We start from the raw sequence: 25,129 nt of genomic DNA on the forward strand, positions 1-25,129 counted from the left end.
GTAGGGAAGGAAGCTTTGATTTTCCTGAGGTTTCCCTCAACTCTCCCGACATGCCCCCGCCTCTGGATCTTTTTTTCCCTAGAGTTGCCTCTGCCTGGAGTAAAAAACTTACAAAAAGACAGAGTAGAACAGGGGTTTTCAGGGGCTGGTAAGTTGGTAAAACAGAAGGGGCGGGTAAGGAGATGTTGGTCGAAGTATATAAAAGTTCAGTGAGATAGGAGTAATGCATTCTGGAGATCTAATGTACAACATGGTGACTATAGTTAAGAACAATGTACTGCAGTTTTGAAAATTGCTAAAAGAGAAGTTTTTAAAGGTTCTCTCTATGCACGTGATAAGGATGAAAGGTAACGCTTATGTTAAAATGCTCCATTTGGCCATTCCACAATGTGTACATACTTTAAATATTTTGTATACAATAGATACATACAATGTTATTTGGCAATTGAAAAATGAGTAAATTAGGGGAAAAACAAAATAAATAATATTTCTCAAAAGTTGCTTTTTCTGATCACCATACAAAAAGTCCATGTTGAAACTGTTTTTCCTCCCATTTCCCTCTAGATAGGATATTATTCTTGAGAACTTGGCCTCTCAGTTTTCCTCAAGGTGCTTCCCTGGCACCCTGAATAGTGTACCTGACATTTCCTAGGGAGTCAACAAATATCTGAAAATGAATGATTGAATGGATAAATAAATGAACAGTACTCTGGGAGAAGTCATTAGAAATCATTAAGCCATTTTGTTGTATCTTTGGATTGCCTTACCATGTAAGATACTGTGTATGAGAATTCTCAACATTGGTACTAAAAAGTAAAATATCATGCTTTTTATTAGTGTTTTACACATAAATTGGACAAAATAATATTGACTATAATTTGAATTAATTCATCTAGCGAACATTTGTCTCTTTCACAAGTCTTTTTCAGAATTTTATTATGATGTGAATGAAACGTTGCACAATATTGAGATCATCGTATGTTATGGTTATATTTTGCAATGTGGATATAAATAATTCTTTACTAAATTGTTAAATTCCAATATATTGTCCCATATACAATGTAATACATATTATATGGGACATATGTATATGGTAATCAACTTGACACTATATATCAATGTGTCAAATTCATATGCTTTTTGACCTAGCTATGGTATCAATTGGAGATTTGTTTGTAATAGAGAAAATAAACAAATGGGACAATATTCTATAATATTATTACATATATGTATATATAATGAGAATTGTATCTGTAATGAGCTGAACTGCATCCTCTTCAAATTCACATGTTGAAGCCTTCACCACTACTGTGACAGTTGTAGAGACAGACCTTTAGGGAGGTGATTAGGTTAAACAAGGGTATAATAGGGAGGCCCTAATAGAATAGAACTAGTGTTCCTGTAAGAGGGGGAAGAAACTGCAGAGAGTTACCTCCCGCCTGATTGCAGAAGAACCTTTTGAAGACACAGTGAGAAGGCAAGAAGAACGATGTCACCAGAACCAAAAAGAAGAACGATGTCACCAGAACCAAAATTTCCTGCTTTGATATTGACTGCTTGCCTCTGGGACTATGAGAACATAGACTTCTTTTGTTTAAACCACTCAATCTGTGGTATTTTGTTACTCCAGCCTGAGTTAATACACTGTGCAGATTGGATTTTATATGAACTCTAACTCGTAGGCAGTGATCGTGTTAGTGGTCACTTATTTAGTTGCAGGTTGTATCCAATGGTCTTCTCAATGGTCAATTACTCTGACCCTTGTTTAATTAAAATTTTATAAATATTTATTCTATTTTAGGCAACTGTTTAAAGCTTAGAATTTAGCTAATACTGTAATATAACTTAGAGTTTGCTTTAACTGATATTAAAAATACACCAATTAATGAGTTGCTGCTAGGATCAGTGTCACGGAGAAGGTAAAGTAACTTAATTCTTTCCTCTCCACATTGTGGACTCTACCTCTAGCTAATTATAAAAGAATGTTTTCTGTGATGGCTACATACTATCTGCATTTCACCATTCAGAATGATAGTATTTCCATCCCTGGATTTGAGTGATAAAGAGAACAAATTATAGGCTGATTGCTGCATACAAGACTATTTTGGTTTCTGTGCGAGTCATTAACTATATTATTTCCTTTTTGCACATTAAACATGCCACCAACCTCAACCTCCTGCTCATATCTCCTGGGCATTTAGTGTTTAATAGCGTCAGTAACAGCTGGTGTGCCATCTACACTCTGAGAAAGGTGGTCCCTGGAGATTTACATACACGAGTCAATTAACCAAGGCTTCATAATGAAGGGAGTATGAAATCTCTGTCTTTTGCACTAGTTTGGTGAAAGTCATGGGGCAACCAACAAAACAAGCTGATATAATGGTATTTAATTGTGTTCCTGTAATTGAGCAGACAATTACTTTTAATACTATGAATAGAATTGAAGAAATATGCTACAAATGCAATTATTTTTGCTATCCAGTTATCTTTTTGCTTTGCACAAAATGGGATTGTATAACAACTATTTGCTATTTCTATGCATTAATAAAGCATTTCTCAATTCATTCCTTTAAATATTGGAGTTTTTAAAAAGAATTAATGGAAATAATTGAATACTACTGGGTACTTGGGGAGAAAATTGCTGGGCGTATTTAATATTTAATGAAGTTTGGTATCTTGTGTAAGTGGTAAAGTGAAGACAATATGTGTCCATCTTTGTATTCCCCATAGTAAATTGCATATGGTGTAGGTTTAGCAAAAGTTTATTATGTTTGTTACTAAATGTTTACTTTTCTAACATTTTAAATTTCCTACTTGTTTCTAAATATAATACTTCTTTTTCTTCAAATGTATCCAAAGTGTAGAACAACTCATAGCTGTTCAACTGCAGTATGTACATGTAAAATCGGGGCAGTATTTGGTATCTGTAGACTCAGCCTATACATTTATTGAAGAGACAGCAAATTTCAAGATAAAGACTCTGAAATAAAGATCACTGCTGGAAAGACGGGAATTTACCCCTGATAAACTGTTTACTATATTGGTATATTGGTAGTTGGTAGTTCTGATGAATTCTTAAAATATGTGCACAATATTTTATAGAAATAAACATTTGTCAAATTATTACGTAAATATGAATCATGGTGATTATGATGGAACATATTAGCTTTCCCTCCTGACTTCTTATTAATAATTGCCTACTTTCCTCCTAGAAGTTTCCTTTCCTGGGAAAGACAGTTGCAGCATATTAAGTTATTAAGTATGTAATGTCCAATTTCCTTAAATACTAAGTTTCACAGTCACAATTTCCGGCATTTGATGTTGGCACTTCTTGATTTATTTTTATTCTGAGGGTGCATCCTCATTCCTTCAAATGCATATTTTGGCTTGTGATTACATTTTAGTTTTTATTACAGCTATTTTTGTGAAACTACGGATAAGTCAAAAATTTGTGTTATTTTTGAATAAGAGTTCCACTGTGGAAACAATACAGAACAGCTGGAAATATCAATAAAACGTTTGGGAAGGATGTGACTAATGAATGCACTGCACATCAATGGTCTGAGAAGTTCTGTTCTGTGACCTTAATCTTGAAAAAGAGCCACAAGAGTGAAGTGAGACCAGTGTGGATAATGAGGACCTGAAAGCTGTCATGAAGCAAATACACCTCAACCTATGTGTGAATTATCAGCAAGGTTTGATGTTACTTGTCCAACAATATTGGAGCACTTGATACAAATTAGCAAGCTCCTTTACTTTAAATGATCACTAAAAGAGAAATCATCTTGAAGCTTGCCTTTCTCTGCTATAATGACATAAAGGTGAACCATTTCTACACTGCATTATTACCTGTGATGAAAAATGAATTCTTTTTGACTGTCATCAGTGTTTGGCAAAACAGTTGAATAAAAATGACTTGCCAATACACAGTCCAAAACAGAATATTCATCCATAAAAGCTGATGGTGTCTGTTTGGTTGTCTAGTGCTGGTATTACCCTCTGCATCTTCATGAAAATTGGTCATTTGATGACACCAAATGTCTGCTGCAACCGACTGAGTGAAATGATATGGATGATTGTGATTAAGCAGCCAAGATTGGTCAGTAGTGACTGGCCAGCCCTCTGGCAAGACGAGGCTCAGTACATGTCACACAAACAATGCTGCTCAAACTACAGAGAATGGACTTTGAAACGCTCTGTCATCCACATCAGTAGACCTTGCACCACCTGATTACCCCTGCTTCCAGGCTTTGGACTGCTTCTTGCAGAGAGAAATGTTCAGTTAACAAGCTGTGGAATTCATTTTTCATCACAGGTAATAATGCAGTGTAGAAATGGTTCACCTGTATGTCATTATAGCAGAGAAAGGCAAGCTTCAAGATGATTTCTCTTTTAGTGATCATTTAATTCAAATTTTGGCAATTTCATTGCCTCTCACTCTCCAAGCTTCTTCACTGCTGGCATAGACAAACTACCTACTGTTGAAACGGGAAAACTGTGTAGGTAGTGCAGGCATGCACTTTGATTAAACTAAACTTTTGATTCAAAATCGGACATTTCATATATAATGACTATTTTTCCTGTCGATATAGCTATAATTCACCAAACAATCTTAAACTGAAAACATTTGCCAGCCAAAGTCTCACTCTACTGCCCTGGCTGGAGTGCAGTGGTATCATCATAGCTCACTGCATCCTCAAACTACTGGGCTAAAGTCATCCTCCTGCCTTAGTCTCCTGAGCTGGTGCTGAGACTACCGTACTTGTCTAATTTCTTAAGTTTTTTTTTTATTTTAATTTTTGTACAAATGGAGTCTTGCTTGTGTTCAGGTTGGTTTCAAACTCCTGTCCTTGAGCAATCCTCCCTCCCTGGCCACCCAGAGTACTAGGATTACAAACGTGAGCTATCACATCTGACTCAGGAAGTTATTTATTATTTTTATCAAAATACTATAGTTTTATTAAAAAGGCATAAGTGGTTATGAAAGAGACACACAAAAAAAACCTATGTAATCAAACTATATAAACCTCTGTAATAGTCTGAAATTTTAAAAAACAAAATTAGAGGTAAAGGGATGATTCATTCTCTTAGCTTCTATAGTGAACTGTGAATACTCTGTGTTCCAAATTTGTAGCCTTTGGAGTAGAGGTTGACTAAGTACCTGAATTTCCAGGGTCAATCATGCTTTTAAGCAGAGTAGTTCTCGGAATGTCTTCAAGACAGATGTGAGAGTTCTGCTATGTGTTGTAACTCTGGACGGAAATGTGTTGCTCACTTTACGCTCAGTGGAGATTTTCATCTATCAGCTAGATATCCATTTTATTTGTCTCGATTTTTGATGTTTCTGATATCACGTTCTAAACTCAAAACAGTAAGGTTGAACAGCATATTATGAAAGAATATGTCTCAAAAGGTTCTTGGAAGCAGATTTAAATAAGCTAATGAATAGAAAGGAAAAATTCAGGGGAAAAGTGTCCTTCAACTTTTCTTGACATGTAGAAATACACTCAAGTGTCAAAAAAAGTTATAGATAATTTGGCTTGTCTATATAGGTTGTCCATACAGTTGTCTATTTTAAATTGCACACGAACTTTATGGACACCCTGTATAGTTTTCTTATATCACTGAATCTTAGGTTAATTCCATCACGAGACAAAAAGATGCCTGTAGGTTTTTTTGCAATTATTTATAATTCCATTTCACAATTTCTCAAATATTCTTTTTCTAATTAAAGCCTTCTTAATATTCGTGGGTAGTTGTTGATTTTTAATTGCAATTACAAATTTCTTAACCTCTAAAGTTCAGTAAGCTCTAAACCTTTTAGCTTCTTAATTGGTAGCATAATAATGAAATTGAAGCCTTGATAGTAAGAAGATGAGTTGATGTAGGCAGTATCCAGTTTTTCTTTGGTGTACAAATCAATAAAGCTATCATAATGGCTTTCAGTTCAATGATGTAGCTACTAGAAATAGACACAGCTTTTAGAATAGACATATATAATATGTATCTTTTGCACTAATAGATATATTCTTGCCCCGTATTTTCATTGTAAAGGTTAAATTATTTTCAGAAATGCCAAATTCTAAAGGAAAATGGAATTGTATAAATAACAACAACATGACCTTGGACTATGGAAAACAAAAATGTTAAAGTCATGTTGTTGTATTTTCCAGGTGCGTACGTGCTCCAGGTGAAGGCCACAGACGCAGACGACCCGACCTACGGAAACAGTGCCAGAGTCGTTTACAGCATCCTTCAGGGACAACCTTATTTCTCCATTGATCCCAAGACAGGTAAATTTTGTATTGGAGGCAACATTATCACCACCTCGTCAAATATTTAAACTTTAATTAAATCTTGGCATGGGAGATTGCATATTCTAACCTAGCAGTGAAGACTCAGTGCACCAGTCAATAAACAGAGAAGATAGTACCTTACCTTGCTGCTACAGAACTATTTTACTTTAATTGAACATTGTGTATATATAAATCTTTTCAGAAATATTTATAAAGTCAGAATTTAATTTTTAAGAAGTTTCTCTTTGTTTCATTTAACATTTCCATATATACATTTAATTATAGACTTACGCTGATAGCAGAAGGGAGTGGAGACTCAACAAACTTGAAACACCCAAGATCATGGATTCTGTTGTAGCTTTGAAGTCAGTTCCATTTCTAAATAGAAAAGAAAAAGTTAAATTGCAGTTTTCAATGACAAATACATTAAAATATGAGTAGCATAAGAATAGCAGAGGGATACACAGATGGAAGAGTTTGTCTTCTCCTTTGAGCAAAGCGAGATCTCTCTGTTTCCAGACACTCTGCTTTTGAATGATGGATATTTTGTTAAGGAGATTTAGCCTTTGTCCAGTGATCAAAGTAGGCCCTCCTTGTCACAGTTAAAGCAGAAACTCTATAATGACAGCTATTTTATCAAGTCACATAGTACATTATAATATATTTCAAATTGAATTTAATACTGTTTATGATGTGAGATTAAAGTAATGGGAAATAATTAACACCTTGGATTAATAACTTTTAAAAATTGTATATTAACCTATAAAGACCAATATAAATTTGGAAAGCATTTATTACAGACACTATTCATTCACATGGGTTAAAAATTGAAAACTTTCTATTTCCTAAGTGTGTGCTAAAATCTAGTATAGCAATTAGATACATGTTAATTAATAATCATGCATTAATGTCTCCTAGAAACATAAAGTCTATTGATGTTTTTCAACTAAAATGAAAGTGCAGAATTTACAAAACCTTCCTCCAGCTGACCCTGCCATTCTCTCTTCACATCTCACCCTATTCATCAAGCCAATAGAGGGACAGGGTCATCCAAAAGTTGAAAGAGTAAGGTTGGGAGTTTCTCCCTTATGTAAACCTAAAAATAGAATAGAGTGTGTTAAGGATGGCATCAGTCAAGGGAACATTGGTGCTGAATTGAATTCAGAGCAGGCAGGTCAGAAAAGCTCCTCTGGAGACCAGATACCAGTCTGCCACATGTTAAAAGTGCATTCACAATGGAAAAATTACTTCTTTAATAGGAGTTATTTTTAAGAAATATGAGAGTAGAAATAAGACGATGTTTGGCAATATCATTATTAACAAAGTTTCGTGGTTGTTGTTTAACAATGGGGGGAATCAAATATATTTGTAGAGAAAAGAAAATAATTAGAGGGGAAAGAAGTTGAGGAAGTTCTTCAGTGAACTTTAAGGTGGTATAAAACTGCAGAAGAATTAAGAGGCATGGATATTAGGCTGAATATACAGAAAAATAATGAGAAAATTATTTACAATATTTTATCAGGTGAGATTACTATAGGTTATTTTTATTATAAAAATACTTGAGGTTTCCAAATTTTCCATCATTGGTAATCTGACCAGAAATTGAAAAATGGATGCTCCATATCCCTTAGATCCCTGCTGCATCTGAAGAACACTCCTTAGAGACCTAAAAAATGGAAGAAAACAAAAAAAAGTGTCTATAGAGACTGAGGAAGAGAGTCAGTATTAGAGACACTTATTGGGTTGTTGTAATGAACTTCACAATGCTGGTGAGTTGATATAGTCAGAATAAGAGTGACAGAACAAATATTAATGTTTTAATATTGATAAAAAAATATAGATACTAACAGAAAAGCAAGATAAAATCAGAGATGAATTTAATCATAAAGCACGGTTTAGAAAATAATTGGTAGAATCAAATTAATACGAGACCAACAAAAATATTCTGAGTCAAAACATGTGAGCTCACCTTGACTTTACTTGGTCACTATCAATTTTAGATGAATCTAATGCCTTTAGAGACCGATATTTTGCCACAGAGCATGTGTGCACATAATATGGCTTTTATAATTTTATAGTTATATTTTTATACAATGTTGATTAGTGAGAACTAACTATGAAACAATTCTGCCATAAACCATGCAATAGATTTTTGAAGCATTGATTTTCACTGGAGACAGAAGTCTCGATACTAACAATGCCTCAGACCACTAGACAGGAAAAGGCTGGATGAGAGGCACTTCATTAATAGAATGAAAACTAGTTCTTCATGCGCAGAGGCCATTAAGAAGACCTTTTGTCAAATTTATCACCTTGTGGTACATAAGAGTAAATCAAAAATCAAGGATAATTGCGATTTCTCAGAAATAGACTCCATTCGTTCCAGCCATATAGCTTCCCTTTATGATTCTTTTTGCTGTTATTAAATAAAATGCATGAAAACTAATATCTTCTGAAATTTTCCACATTTAAGTGGAGAAAAAAGTTTAAAACAATTCTTAAAGGAAGAGCCTTGTCAAAACTTCTGGTACCTAAATATTAATGAAGAGATAAATATATCCATTTATTATACATTTGAAATGAGAGAATTATAAAAGATTTCTATATCGATATTGCTGGTTCAACAAACAATTCCAGCATCTCTATCCAAGTGGATATTGAAAGTTTATTTCTAAACAATTTAAATAAACCAAGAAGTAATAGTTTGCCTTATTTAACAATTACTTGAGATAACTATGAAACAATTTACTCTGAATTGAAATCTAGATACATTCATATGTGTGCCTCAAATTATTATTAAATAATGTTTAAAAAACCCAAACATAAATACAACTATAAAATAATAAACAATAATGCTCATTATTCTAATTGTTAAAAACATTAGCTTGTTTATTATATAAATTTACTGAATCTTTTACTATATAAATTATTACCTTAATGTTTATAAAATAGTAAGAAATGTCATAATGTATTAAACATCAAACAAGAGCAAGAATATTATAATATTTTATCTAGTACATAGTCAGGATGCTAAATATCTTCATAGCTTAGTTATTCAATTTAAGAAAATAAATAAATAGACCCTCTGTCAGTTGACCACCCAAAAGGTCCATAATAAGTTAGTTAACATACACAGGTGGTCAACATACGGAGTTAGGCCTACTGTACTGATGCATACATGTGGTACACGTCTGGTTTATGAAAATCACATCAAATTAAGGTGGTGGTCACTGTAGGGATTCAGTCAACCATGAAGGTTCTAATCATTACTATGAATGATTACCTTTTATGTCTTAATTTATGTTTAAAAAAATTTTCCTAAAGAATTCCAAATAACTAGTCTTCTTTAGGTAACTAGACATTGCTGTGTTGTGCACCATGTGGTGATCTTATGTTATACTTTTCTAAATGACATGAGCTGTGCTTGTGAATTCATTATGATATTATTTTATGTCAACATATGCTTGTTAATATTTAAGCTTTGTTTTTCTCTCTTGTGGTAAAATATACACAGTGTAACATGTACTATTTTAACCATTTTAAACATACAACTCAGGGGTATCAATTATAATTACATTGTTTATAACCATTACCACCATTTATCTCCAAAACATTTTCCTCAACATCTTTTATGTGAATGTCAAAAATATTTCCCTTATAAACATGTATTTTACATATTACTACATGAATTTGTAGAGTTCATATGAAAGCAGTTGAGTGAGAACAAAGTTGCATGAGCTACTGTAAAAAAAATTTAGTCTTTAGTCGCTTCATGCCGCGTAATCCTGTCCTAAATACTGTTTAGGAAAATTTGATCAAAGTTTTCCATATCATTGACACATGTTCAAGATTTCAGCTCTTGACTCCAACTACCACTTTTCATTCAGAGATAATAATCTTCAAGTCTTTGTGCTAATAAAGACTTCTCTTTATTCTAAGTGCAATTTATTCTTCTATTCTTTTTTTTTTTTTTTTTGTAGAGACACAGTTTCACTTTACTGCCCTTGGTGAAGTGCTGTAGCGTCACACGGCTCACAGCAACTTCCAGCTCTTGGGCTTATGTGATTCTCTTGCCTCACCCTCCCGAGCAGCTGGGACTACAGGCGCCCGCCACAACACCCGGCTATTTTTTTGTTGCAGTTTGGCCGGGGCTGGGTTTGAACCCACCACCCTCGGCATATGGGGCCGGTGCCCTACTCACTGAGCCACAGGTGCCACCCAATTTATTCTTCTATTCTTTAAAGTATGCTGGTGTTTTAAAGTCCCATATTAAAATTAGAGCATGTGCTATGCATTGTATTTTGAACTAATAATACTTCATAATGCTGCACACATAGTTACAATGTTTTATGGGTTGAAAGAGTTAATAAATTTTACTGTGTATATTTCAGGTATGCAGCATGATGTTGTAAGATACGAATATATATTGGAATGGTACTACAATGCAATGAATTAATACCCATTATCTCATGTAGTTACCCATTCCCCTCCCCACCCCAAAAAAGATAAAATCTACTTATTTAGCAAAAATATTAAAGCCACCACAAGGTTTTCCTATTGCACATTGGCTCTTTGGACTTGTCATCCTACATATTTTTACTTTCTAACTTTTGACCTACATCTCCCTATTTCATCCCCCTTCTCCAACCTCGATAATCACTGATTTATTCTTTACCTCTCTATATTTGACGTTATCTTCCAGATTCTGCATATAAATGGAAATAATGTAATTTTTTCTGTGTGTGGCTTGTCGTGTAATACTTTTTTTTCTATGTCTAGTTTACTTCACTTAGCACAATGTCTCCTAGATGCATTTATGCTGTGGCAAAAGGCAGGGCATCTTCCTTTGAAAAGGCTGAATATTTATTTCATATGTATACACAAACACACACACACTCATATGCATATATGTAGACACACACACAGGGTGTCCATAGAGTTTGTGTGCAATTGAAAATACATAACCACTTTTAATTGCACATGAACTTTATGGACACTATATTTTTTAAATCTATTTACCCATTGGTGGACAACTATGCTGTTTCCATCTTTTGGCTATTGTGAATAATGCTGCAAAATGCAGGCAGTCCCTGGATTACAATAGACAGAGATTCTGTAGGTTTGCCCTTAAGTTGAATTTGTGCGTGAGTTGGAACAGGTACATTTAACTACTACCTGTAATTGCCTCTGTTCCTAGGTGTAGTCATAAGTCAAATAAACATGGGAGTGCAGATATCTTTATGGTGTTGATTTCCTTTCTTTTGTGTATACATCAAAAGAGGAAATACTGGGTCAAATTGATATTGGACATTCTTTTGATGCCAATGCAGAATAAATATAGAGCTCAGATACCTCAGATGGTGCTAGTTACAGAAACATTGAACTTATTCTTCCTTTATGAGCAAAACAAAAGAATTTTCCTATACAAAGAAGTCATTCCTTTAATACTTTTTTGCTACAATCAATGAATTTCCAGGAAGCCATAAGACAAGGATTGATTATGGACATGGAAAGGGCAAGGAAAATAATAGATGCTAATAAATGTAGAAGAAGGAAGAGTGTGTCAGGGAAAGAAACAGTTATCATGATGAAACAACACATAATGGTACATATTCCGTAATATTTTTACATATGTGCAGTAAAATTATGACCAGAAATGCACTGTAGGCAATTACTTCATTTTTTTCTGCATTGTTAAATTTCAAGAAGATTCTGTCTGAGTCTAGTTGCCTTATTTTAGAAATAATGTGATGCACACATCAGCAGAAAGAACTAAGAATGTATGGCTTTGAATGGAAAATACTTCAATGAGATGTGATACATGCCTTTAGGAGATTGTAGAGCTGTCATGTAGAAGAGGAACTATCTGTATTCTGCGCCACTTAAGAGGAAAAGGAATAACAATGGGTAGTATGAGTTATAGAAAGAAAGAATTTTGGCTTCATGTTACAAAAGATAACATTTATTTTTATTTTTTAACTTTTTTTGTAAATAAAAGGAGCACCTCAGACAACTATGTGCTTCATGTTACTGAACATGTTAAAGCAGATAATGAGTAATGAGCTAATTGTGCTGGATTTGATTATTAATTCATCTGATACACATTCATTTTGAACATGTGGTCTAAAAGGTGCTTTGCTATTGGGGTACTGAGATGAATCAAGTAGATCCTCAAGTGGATTCCCTTTATCAGAGGGAACTCATCGGGTCCTCAGAAGATTAGATTATAGTTTTATAGGATACAATTAGATTACAGTTTTGTAGTGCTACCATGAGATACCAGACGTAATCTGGGCAAAGGGATGAAAAGCTCCTGAGTAAAAACTCTGTGGGACAAGCGACTCATGTTCTGAGGAACAGTGAAGGCACACTATAGTTGGGAAGTTGCATTCATATGGTCTCTGGTACCTAAACTCCATTTCTTACTGAAAGTAATCTGACTATAACTATTCTTGTCTTCTAAATACATAAGAAGAAGTGATAAAAAAAAAAAACAAAACATACTTCATGTGTGCAGGGATGGGCACAGCATTTTTATTGACAAAAATGCACTAGCATTGAAAAAAATACATTGTACATTTTAGGCTAATGTAAAACTAAAACAGAATGAAACTCAGTAACTTTTCATATTAATTGCTGTAATATCAAGCCTCTCAATACTTTAATATAACTGAACTGTAGAATTGAAAATAGAAACTTGTATTATCACTGCCAAAGTTTTCAATCTTTCAGTATTATTACTGTTTCTACCCTGCGATCTACTAGTTATCCCTATAGACATGTGAATTAAAATATATTTTGTGATGCTTCCTCCAAATCTTTATTTGAAAAGGTTAATCACGGCTTTGTAAACACTGGAGCCCATGACCTACTGAGAGAGATCTTTTTCAGGTCTAAAAATAATGTCTAATCAATATTTTTTTCATCAGACAATAGCTATGATACACTAAAGTCTATTATCAACAACTCTATCTTATTCAAAATTACACAAGTATTTTGATCAATAAGGACAGAGATTACTAGCAATATGTTAAATCATAATCTCTCTTAAATGATACATGCATATTTTCCCATTATTTCCTTAGTTATTATTGTGTTAATGTATTTGTTTTATTAATATTTATCACATGCCTGCCATATGCCTGATATTCCTTTAGGTAGGCATTATGCAGAGAAGAAAAAATAAAGACCAACGACCACACCCCTACCTTGAGCAGCAAAGGGGAAACACAGAACAGTGTAAATAAGGAAAACATATAGTGTTATGAATAGCATAAGGGTTGAGGAGTGAGTGATAAAGTATAGAAAAGGATATTAAATGTTGGAGAGAGGTATGTATGCTATATAGAACAATGCTGCCACCCCCAAATAATAATGTCCATGTCCTAATTCCCAGGATCTGTGATTATGTTATGCTGCACAGCAAAGGAAAACTCAAGTTGCAAATAGATTTACTATTGCTAATAATCTGTTGTCGAAATAGGGAGATTATTCTGGATTATCACAAGGTTCCTTATAAGTAGGAGAAGGAGGCAGAAGAATCAGAGTCAGAAAAAGATCAGAAGATGCTATACTGCTGTTGCCTTTAGAAGATGGAGGGAGGAGACCAGGACCCAGGGCATTCAGCATCCTTTAGAGTTTGGAAAGCACTTAGAAAAGAGGCACAACCCTGCTCACACCTTGGCTGTAGCCCTGTAAGGCCCATGTTGGACTTCTGATCTCCACAACTGTAAGATGTTAAATTTGTGCTGTTTTAAGCCATTGGCATTGGGTTTGTTTTAATTATTACAGAAGCAGTAAAAAACTAAGTTAGCATGACATTTATTTATTTTTTTCCTTTTATTAAGTCATATGCACATAGATCATGAACACATTTATGCTTTTGTGGGGTATACAGTGTGTTGATTTTTTTTTAATACAATTTGGAATGGTTACATCAAACTAGAAGGGCCAAGAAAGCCCTATGAAGATGACTTTGAGATGAGATCGTAAGTGGAGGAACTATTCATGAGCAAGCCTTAGGAAGACCATTTCTAATGGAGAGAAGATACAACTGCAGTGAGTGAAGGAGGGAGTTGCAGGAGAGAAGATCAGAGCACTCAGTGGGAAGGTGAAGATTATGTGAGAGCTTTACTCTGAGGGACACACTCAGTCTCTGAGGGATTTCAGAAAAGAGGCTTATGTTTTGACCCCACCACGATAGCTCATCTTCTGAGAACAGACTGGGTTATAGTCCTCAATGAGAGAAGAACAAAGCCATGCACCCATGGTTCATTCCCTGCCCCCTAAGGAGGTACAGAACTGGTCTAAATCATTAGGAATCTGAGAGGGACAAATGATTTATGTTGATACTACTGACAAAAAAAATATTTTCTTTTTTCATGACACTATTCAGACTGATCAAATAAAGACTTGACTTGCCTCCCAGTACTTAGGCACTTAGCTTTAAAATAAGAGGGTGAGGAGTTGCAGATGGATAACACTTTTTTTAAGGAAACAAAATCTGTCTACTACGAAATAAATAGCGATTATGGGAAGGAAATGAAGGAAATGGATTCTTCAGGGCATGGGCAGAAGAGGGGAGAAAAGTATATGTTCTCTCTTAAAACGAAAAATAAAAGGAAAAATTATTCTATTTTTTGATGGTTTCCAGGCAGAGAAAGAAAAATGAAAGATATCTTAAAATCATGACCATCATATGAACTAAAAAAATAAAAAAAAAAGCTCTCCAAATTAAAGAATAAAAATCCCTTAATTCAGGGTGGCGCCTGTGGCTCAGCGGGTAGGGCGCCGGTCCCATATGCCGGAGGTGGCGGGTTCAAACCCAGCCCCGGCCAAAAAAAAAAAAAAAAAAAAAAAAAATCCCTTAATTCTGCTACATGTAGTTGAAGAAATAATGTACACTTACGTTAAAAAAACAAAACAGAAGTACAGGCATACTCTGGGCTAGACATTGACTAGGTGCCAGGAACAATACAAAACAAAAATTAAAAAGAGAAAAGAAAATTTCTCTCTGTCCTCTAGTAGCGGGGTAAGGAAAGTAGGTAGGCGAGCAGGTAAAGAAGTACAACGAAATGTTCTACGTGCTGTGTTGAATCCTATGTCAGGTACACAGTTGTTTCTTCCTGGAGCTTTGTGGTGTGTCAGCAATGGCTTCACAGAAGGAAAAAGGACTGAAATGGAAATTGGAAAGACATTCACTAAGTGGGCACTGCCAGGCATTCACAGAGGTACAGAGAGCAAGGATGAGAAGTTTGGAGAAGCAACGGGGCTCAGTTAATCTGGAGTGGCTGATAGCTGCAGTCTACGTGGTTCAAGATGTGACTGTCCAGTGGCACCTTCTCAAAACCTGTTACTGGTAGGGGTGGATGATTGTAATGAAGGCATTTCTTATTGGAGTTTTCTAAATTCTTATTCTGTTTGTAGGGACTAAATAACATACTTTTGTGAGTTGTCAATGATCCCATACACAGTCTTTAAATATATTTATTTATTTATTTTTTTTTTTTTTTAATTTTTTTATTAAATCATAAGTGTATACAATGATATGATTATGGGGCATCATACACTCACTTCATAAACCATTTGACACATTTTTATCCCAGTGGTTAACATAGCCTTTCCGGCGTTATCTCAGTTACTGTGCCAAAACATTTATATTCTACATTTACCAAGTTTCGCAAATACCCCTGTAATATGCACCACAGGTGTGATCCCACCGATTCCCCTCCCTCTACCCACCCCCCCCTTTCCCACTTCCCCCTATTGTTAAGTTGTAGTTGGGTTATAGCTTTCATGTGAGAGTCCCAAATTAGTTTCATAGTAGGGCTGTGTACATTGGATATTTTTTCTTCCATTCTTGGGATACTTTACTAAGAAGAATATGTTCCAGCTCCATCCATGTAAACATGAAAGAGGTAAAGTCTCCATCTTTCTTTAAGGCTGCATAGTATTCCATGGTATACATATACCACAATTTATTAATCCATTCGTGGATCGATGGGCACTTCGGCTTTTTCCATGACTTAGCAATTATGAATTGGGCTGCAATAAACATTCTGGTACAAATATCTTTGTTATGTTGTGATTTTTGGTCTTCTGGGTATATGCCCAGCAGAGGAATTACAGGATTGAATGGCAGATCTATTTTTAGATCTCTGAGTGTTCTCCATATATCCCTCCAAAAGGAATGTATTAATTTGCATTCCCACCAGCAGTGCAGAAGTGTTCCCTTTTCTCCGCATCCACGCCAACATCTCTGGTCTTGAGATTTTGTGATATAGGCTAGTCTCATTGGAGTTAGATGATATCTCAAAGTAGTTTTGATTTGCATTTCTCTGATGATTAAAGATGATGAGCATTTTTTCATATGTCTGAAGGCCGTGCGCCTGTCTTCTTCAGAGAAGTTTCTCTTCAAATCCCTTGCCCAGCCTGCGATGGGATCCCTTGTTTTTTTCTTGCTGATGCGTTTGAGTTCTCTGTGGATTCTGGTTATTAAACCTTTGTCAGAGTTATACCCTGCAAATATTTTCTCCCATTCTGAGGGCTGTCTGCTTGCTCTGCTTACTGTTAAATATATTTATTGATGTGAGACTGTACTGCTAAAATATCCCAAAGACAGATAAATTGTACTCCTTATGGTTAAAATTAGAAACACCAAAAACAACCAACCAACAGAACAAAACAACCAGAATCTCATGGCTAACAGGATGACATAATAGTCATGTATTCTTGGGTTATTAACTGCTATAAGGATTCTTTCCTGTACTTCAGCAGAGATCACCTCTTGCAATGCATTGCTGAAACAATTACAGCTGGAAAAATCTCAGAACCAACTCTGAAAGACCACAGCATGCCAGGTGACATCCCCGTTCCCCACTTTGCAGTGCCACTACGACTGGGATTGGACAGAGAACCACTCTTATAAACATGTTTTACTAATAAATACCTACAGACCTTATACTAGTTTCAGCCAGTTTGTGGAGACTGCACTCAAACTTTTTACCCTATAGTTTGTCTTTTGATGTAATGAACCAAATTCCATCTCATTTTAATGCTAAAACTTGACCCAATAGTAAATATGGAATATGTCTTAAAAATGTTTATCTACTGAGCATGAACCTGAGTTCCCTCATGAATATTCATAGATGTCCTCAACTCCGCTCATTACACATATGAAGCTGACTCCCTAAGATGTATATACCAACTTCATTTCACAGAAAGTACGTTCCCAGTCTGTCCATTGTTCTTCCCTCTGAAAATAAAGTCTTCTCTTTTTCTTCCTTCATGAGTCTATGGTATTTTTTTTTTAACAGCATGATGGGTTCTACACATTCTTCTTTGTAAAGCATCATAAGAATGGAGAAGCAAAAATCCAATGTACTCAATTCTAATATGGACGCAGGAGCTAATTTAATACAAGGTGGGGGAGTAAGGGGGAAATGAAGAATGTGGTCGGGAAGAGAAAGGGGGATGGGCAGTCACTGTGTATGGCACTTCTCGTGGGGGTGGGACGTAATTACAAGAGAGACTTTACCTAACAAACGAAATCAGTGTAACCTAACTCTTTGTACCTTCAATGAATCCCAAACAATTAAAAAACAAACAAACAAACAAACAACCTGTTAAAAGAGGTCTACTCTGAAAACTCAGTGTTTATTTTTCTTAAGTTCATGAGTAAAGCAAACTATATAACTAAATGGAATTTGGGGTATCTGCTTGTAAAACACATAATTTGGAAGTACTTAAATTGAGCTTCATATTAAATGCCAAGAGGATTTCTTTTATATGGCCAGTTACCTGATTGTTCTGTCTACTCGCCAGCAAGTGTTTTGTTGTACATTAAAGACCATAGGTTCTAACCCTAAGGGCTGTAAATTATTATACATATGGCATCAAAAAACAGATTCTAAACAGAACTGATTAAACTGGGAATCCATAGATAAAAAAAAAGAAAAAATAGTATGATGGATTCTAGACTAGTAGTCAATTTATTAATCCTGACCAGTATCACTTATCTCACCTTAGATAAGCAAGTCTCCCCATGATCCATGAAGGAGTTACGTTCCTGAAAGTGAAACACAACACAACAAAACAGTCTTTCTCTTTCCCTCTCTGAACAGTCTCAGATAATAATAATAATAATTATTATTATTATTAACCTATTTGAAGATCTGGCAGGAATTTGAAAAGGGTTTAGTATTACACAGGACAGTTTCCAAAGTTGTAGTTTCTTTCCTGTTACTAAATACAAGGCAAGAGAAGACTTCAGTTTTTGTAGTAGCCAAAAGAATTCCATAATTTTTAAGATGCTTCCCCTAGCAGTGGTTCTAAACCTCTGGGCTGCGACCCCTTTTTAACAATGAAATTACATTGCGGCATTAGGAAGGTTGAGAACCACTGCTAGGGCTTATGTATCTTTGAAAACCACTACCTCACCTTGGCTCCTGCCCTCTGTGGTCTCATTTCCTACCGTCCTTCCCTCACCCACTGGCCGCAGACACACTGACCACCACCCTTCCTGCGTGGTCTGGGGAAGTGATGCTCTGCTTCCTTCCCTGGGCTCTGTCCAGATCTGGCTTATCTTCTTCCCTGGGAGCTTAGCTGGAAAGCTTTTCCTCAGAGGTTTCTCTGACAACACTTCAGAGGCATTTGATTTCATTTTCCTCCTAACAGTCCTCCTCATCTCCAGAAATTAGCTTAATTATTTGGATACTTCTCTATGATCTACTCCTCACTCCCATGAACACACACCCATTAAACATAGAGAAACTTGCAGAGGGAGTGTATCGATTCATCCCAGGTGGAAACAGATGGAACTTGTGGGGCAATATGAGATTAGTTTAATAAAAGGACTGCTTCCTAAGGTATAAACAAACTCTATGGGACCTGTAAGGAACAGGTAAGTATTTGGAGAAGAACTAACTTGTGAGTGCAGTTGCCACACTAGGACTGAATGAATGAGGGGGTCTGGGGGACTCGCAGTCTGTCTGGAGAAGGATCCTGACAACAAAAACTGAAGCTCAATCTCTTTATACCTACCAGTCTCTCATCACTGGGGCTAAGCTAACCAGAAGCTGAAGAACAAAGCCCAGAAAAGTGTGTAAAGTGAATCTGGAGGTTCAAATAGAAGAAAATATGCTCAATCCTAGTCATAGTACCTGGCTAGAACACATCTTTTGATAGAAATACTTACTGAGTCTGTTGTCCCTTGTCACAGTTTTGCAATTATTCCTCATTTAAAAAAATATCTTGTGTAAAACCATGCCCTGGATTAGCATATATAATCTTTTAAGATTTTTCCTATATAATATTGATAGGATTTCATGATTTTCATCTCAAAATACTGTCTTCAAAGTATTTCACTTACTTTTGCAAAATAAACTGCCACTCATCAAGACTTAGGGACTTGCAGAAAATATGAAAGTAATTGCAGAGGGACATTATATCCCTGAGTATCCTTTGATACATTATTTTAAATTTATAACTGTCTCAACCATATTTGTCTATTCGTATTGGCAGAAAAAAATAGCTGGCTGAATATTTTTCTCATGTTTGCTTTTACTGTAATTGTAATGATTATATATGTCAAAAAGTGAATTAGGTACATGATTCAAGAGTCACATAAGGATTCAATATTTCTACCATTTATTCAATAGTTAGGATTTATTTCAGAATTACATGGAATCAATTAAAATTGGTGGCATCACTACTGTAAAATGTTTATGATGTTCTATAAAATTCATGGGTTCATTCTTTTTTTCTTTGTAGGCTTTGGCTAGTATTCCACAAGGCCATCAGGAGATCTTTATATACAAATATTGAGGGATAAGTAAAGATGGATCCTTAAACCTAAACCTAAGACCTGAAATAATAAAACACAGTGTTTCTGTTTCAGTCTGTCTGTGCATCCATCACAAAATTAGACTGGCTAATTTATAAACCATAGAAATGGGCTTTTTTGCAGTTCTGGAGGCTGAGAAGTCCAAGATAAAGACATTGATTGGCAGGATCCTTGTCTGCTGAGGTCATGTTCCATCCAAGACAACTCCATAAAGTGGTATCTTCACAGGGTAGAAGGCAGAAGGGCATAAAAGCCAAGACTGTTTCCCTCCATCCCTTTTATAAGGCATTAATCAATTCAAAAGGTTGACCATTCATGACTTAATCACTTCCCCAAGGCCCCAGAACCAAAGTGGGTATTATGTTTCTAAGGGAATTTAGCTGAGACATGGTCATACAAACACTGGCATTTTTTTTTTTTTTTTTTTTTTTTTTGCTGGTTACCTTCTTCTGTAGAAGTACATTAGCCTAGTCTTTTCAAAGTTCCTCTTATCTCAAGACCATGCAATCCACTTTTTATTGTTAAATGTTAACGGGGAGCTAATAAACAATGAGTAACCACAAAAAGAGTAACTTCCTACAAAGGAGATTTTCTTCCCAGGTTTTTGCAATATATTACAATATTAAAAATTCTCTTGTCCTGTGGGTTTATTTCCTAATTAATATGGGTACCTAAAACTAGTACGTCTTTATAGAGTGCATGTGATGTTTGGATACATGCATACAGTGCAAATGAATCAAATTGGGTTCATAAAAATATATAAATATTATATTTTATTTCTCTGGAATAGTGGTTTTTAAATGGAAGAGGTGTCAGGGAGGGAGAGCTGTAGCATAGTCATTGCGAGACACTGCCTTTCCAGCTACATCTACAACAGCCTTTACTCTCTAAATTCCAATACACTACTCTCCAGTTAGGCAAGTTACCCATCAGACACAGGATGGAGCAGCAGCGCAAGCAGAGCAATGGAGGGGCTAGTGTCTTGACAATGTTAACGAATCATCAGACAAAACTCCTCTTACAGAACTTTAATAATATTTATTTTCTTTCTCAATTGTACATTAATGTTTTAATCCAACTGGCTTCTAGAAGATAACTCTTTATACAATTTAGCAGATAACCAGAAAGAATCTCAATATCTATCTCCTCTCTCTTCATGAAAAAGAAGAGAATGTAAGCATTTTAAGTCAGGAAGACACACAGCTTAAGGTGTGTAGGACCAGAATACTGAGATGTAAAGATAAAGCTTCTTAGTTAAGAGCCTTGGAACGGTAAAGCGAAAGAGAGAACAAACAGATTGAACCACAAAGGTGTCAATATCAATTCATCAATAAAGCAGCAGCAGGAAAAATAAAGATTATCTTTTCTGCAACAGTCTCCTGCCCAGAATCAGAAGAAATCTTGGATGTAGTTAAGTCTGAATTAGCAACAAGAAAACAGTTTGGTAAGTAAACAGTAGAAAGTACAGATAAAAAGACGGATATACATCGGGTTTATGATTTGGATGTTTTATGTTTTTATTCACAGTAGATATTATCTTTGTTATTCATATGCACTACCTTATGTAAGAAACCATACTACCAAAGCCACATGGATTTAAGGTAAAGCTGTCTCTAAAACTGTTGGCTATAGAGTCAAATTTGGTATAAAATTTATTTATGATTTTACTTGAAAGAATCCAAAGGATATAGTTATTTCACTATGAATAAATATAAATGTAAATTAGTTCTACACTTGGCAAAAAGGATAAAAAATGAGTATTATGTATAAATATGCATACATACTGTAACGTTCAAGATTGAAAGTTTAATTATTTATAGGTTCATTCAATGATTCTATTGGTCGTTCATTTAGTTAACTGGTAAACATATACTCACGGCGTTTCTTTTAAATATCAGGCGCTGTCCTTGGTGCTGGAGAAACATGGTGAAATTCTGGTGCTCAAATAATTAAGAGGAATTCTGAAAGGCAAAATATGCAAGGAAGGTGTTTTATGCATTTTGAGAAAATAAAGTGATATAGTATCCCAGAAAATAAAGATAAGAGGAACTTAGAAAATAGTAATCATTGAAAATTGCACACTCAGTTTATCGCATACACGTAAATTTTCTGGTGTATATGTGTGTGTGTGTGTATCAGTTATTTCAAAACAATTTTCTAAAGATAGAATCAAATGTATAAATCCTCTTTAATTGGCTGACTTAAAGAAGATGAACATCCGTCAAAGCTGATACATTGTTTTTTAACCATAATCTTCACTGTTGCATAACATTTTACAATGTGACTATTACCATGATGTACTAAATTATGTCCTAATCATCAAACACTTGGGTGTTTCACCTTTTAAAAGACACATAATTGTAGCTAGCATGTCTTCGCTAGTAAATGTACCTGGAATCATGTTGTTCTATTTGCATGCTATTTAATTTTGGAAAATGCTATGTTTAATATTTATTTTATATTATTATTTTTCCCCTTTAGGTGTCATTAGAACAGCTTTGCCAAACATGGACAGAGAAGTCAAGGAGCAATACCAAGTGCTCATCCAGGCCAAGGACATGGGAGGACAGCTGGGAGGGTTAGCTGGAACGACAACAGTCAATATCACCCTCACTGACGTCAACGACAATCCCCCCAGATTCCCCAAAAGTATGTCTTCTTTTCTGTTAAATCTACATTAGTGTCATCTTTCATTTATTCTTTATAATGTCATTCAAGACTATCAGAGTTGAATTAATTTTCCAGAAACTTTTGGTCTTTAGGAAGCAAACGCTAATAATTTAAAGATCGCATGTATTCAGAATTTCAATTTTTGATGAGAATCATGTCCAGTGCTACTTGAACAGAAAATAATGAGTCAATAGCTGAACAATGTGTCTTATGCTATCAATTGTGGTGAAGCAAAATATTCACAATAGGTTGATACCTTACCCTAATTCCTTATTAAGTGAAAAAGTAACATAAGCATGCAAAATTCTGATGTAACTTAAGACCTCATATTTATTACACGTATGCTAGGAAATTACAAATTATATAATTACCATTAGAACTCTCTGCTTTTTCTTTGGCAATTACATGTGTTGAAACATTTTCACATATTTTCATCTAAGTATCAGATGATATTGATCATATTTGCATGACTGTACTTCCAACCAGCTATTTCATTTTAGTTTCGTAATAGGTGAAAATTGCTATAGTTCCTGTGATAATAGAATGATTCACACCTGTATCTTCTCTGTAAATGTGTTTCTTATTGAAAATAAGTTCTTCTTGCTCATGTTGCACCTGGTTTTCTTTTACAGCATAACATTTAACACCAATCAATACCTGTTTGATTCCTAGTGCACTTTCCAGGATTACTTCAGTGTCCCTACAGCTTCCAGTGCAGAAGCTAAATGTTTTTATTACAGATTTTGTAAGGATCTTAATCAAATTATTGGTTACTAATTTACGTGAATAGTTTAAAAAAACAAAACGAATCAATTTTATTCTTCCCACACCAGAAGGGGAGTATCTGAATTTATCTAGCAAAATATATAACACTGAGAATATTTAAATAAATGGGCATCGGATTCCTTACTTTAAATGCCTTTTTTTTTCATATTATACTACTTTACCCATTTTGTTTTTCTTAAAGCTATCAACCTATATTTTCTTTCTAAATATTTTACTTAGTGATCTGAATACCTAGTGGTCCAATGTTGTAGAGGTGATTATTAGAAATCATCATACCTTAGCTTTATGTTAACTAGCTCAATTGAGCCATTACACTAAGTATATACATTTCTTTTTTTTTTCAATTTTTTTTTTTATTGTTGGGGATTCATTGAGGGTACAATAATGTTGTACATGATAAAGATATACAATTTCTGTCTGTAAATTCAAATAATTAAAGAGAAAAGAAATAGTATTTTAGCATATGAATGTGTGTGATATATGGTTTTTATGTAATGGGCATGAATATGTAGTTATAAATATGATCGTATCATATAGAGAGTTGTAGAGCAGTACTTTTCCTTAATTTGCTATTGAGGGAAACACAAAGAACATAAATAAATATTTGTTTCTCTAGTATACCGTATTGTTAAAGAATATGTTGCTAACTTTCAAAGCACTAAATTTTAAGTTTTTAAAACTGCATATGTGTGGTAAACTTTAATAGTCAATGGAAAAGGACAGATTGGGAGATTACTTTGCTCGTGTATAAAAAGTGGCATTATAAACTTGGGTCCTGCTTTGGGTTTTGTGCATATAAATTACTTTCAATCTAGACTATGGGAGATAACAAATATATTCTTAGGTAATGTTAATATCCTGATTCACAAGCATGGCAGTGAGAACTTTCAGATCGGGGTACATAAATATAGACAGTAGAAGAATATATCCTCGGGGGTATGAGTGAAAGCTCGTTTATGAAAATTAAGGTAGTGACCCCAACAAATAGGCTGGAGCACAAGGGTGTGACAGGGTCTTAATGATGGAAAGGGTTAGTGTGTTCATAGGAAACCAAGATGGTTTGCTTAGGTCATATTGAAAAATAAAGAGAACCTGGGTAAGTTAGTAGGCTTCTTTGGTGTTTACTCAAGGTTGAATCTCCAGTGTTCCAAAGATGACTGGGTGAGATTCATTTGCAGTGGATAAAAGTCATTGGATCTTGGGCAGCACCTGTGGCTCTGTGAGTAAGGCGCTGACATCATATACCGAGGGTGGCGGGTTCAAACCTGGCCTTGGCCAAACTGCAACAAAAAATAGCCAGGTATTATCGTGGGCACCTGTAGTCCTGGATACTTGGGAGGCTGAGGCAAGAGAATTGCCTAGCCCAAGAGCTGGAGGTTGCTGTGAGCTGTGAGACCATGGCACTCTACCATGGGTAATAAAGTGAGACTCTGTCTCTAAAAAAAAAAAAAAAGGCATTGGATTTTTTTTTTTTTTTTGCAGTTTTTGGGCTGGGCAGTGCTTGAACCTGTCACCTCTGGCATATGGGGCCAGC

The 25,129-nt window shown here is 35.0% G+C and overlaps 1 protein-coding gene across 2 annotated transcripts in view; it reads left to right on the top strand.

The window, feature by feature from the left end:
- Positions 1 to 25,129, top strand: part of CDH12 (cadherin 12) — a 439,546-nt gene that overhangs the window by 316,035 nt on the left and 98,382 nt on the right. For both annotated transcript variants that reach the window (XM_053596561.1, XM_053596569.1), the window contains 2 exons: positions 6,174 to 6,293; positions 22,621 to 22,788. In XM_053596561.1, coding sequence (XP_053452536.1) covers positions 6,174 to 6,293; positions 22,621 to 22,788 — 288 coding nt within the window. The remainder of the gene's footprint in view (positions 1 to 6,173; positions 6,294 to 22,620; positions 22,789 to 25,129) is intronic.

Source organism: Nycticebus coucang, chromosome 1, assembly GCF_027406575.1.
Source record: "Nycticebus coucang isolate mNycCou1 chromosome 1, mNycCou1.pri, whole genome shotgun sequence".
In the NCBI taxonomy this organism is placed as follows: Eukaryota; Metazoa; Chordata; class Mammalia; order Primates; family Lorisidae; genus Nycticebus; species Nycticebus coucang.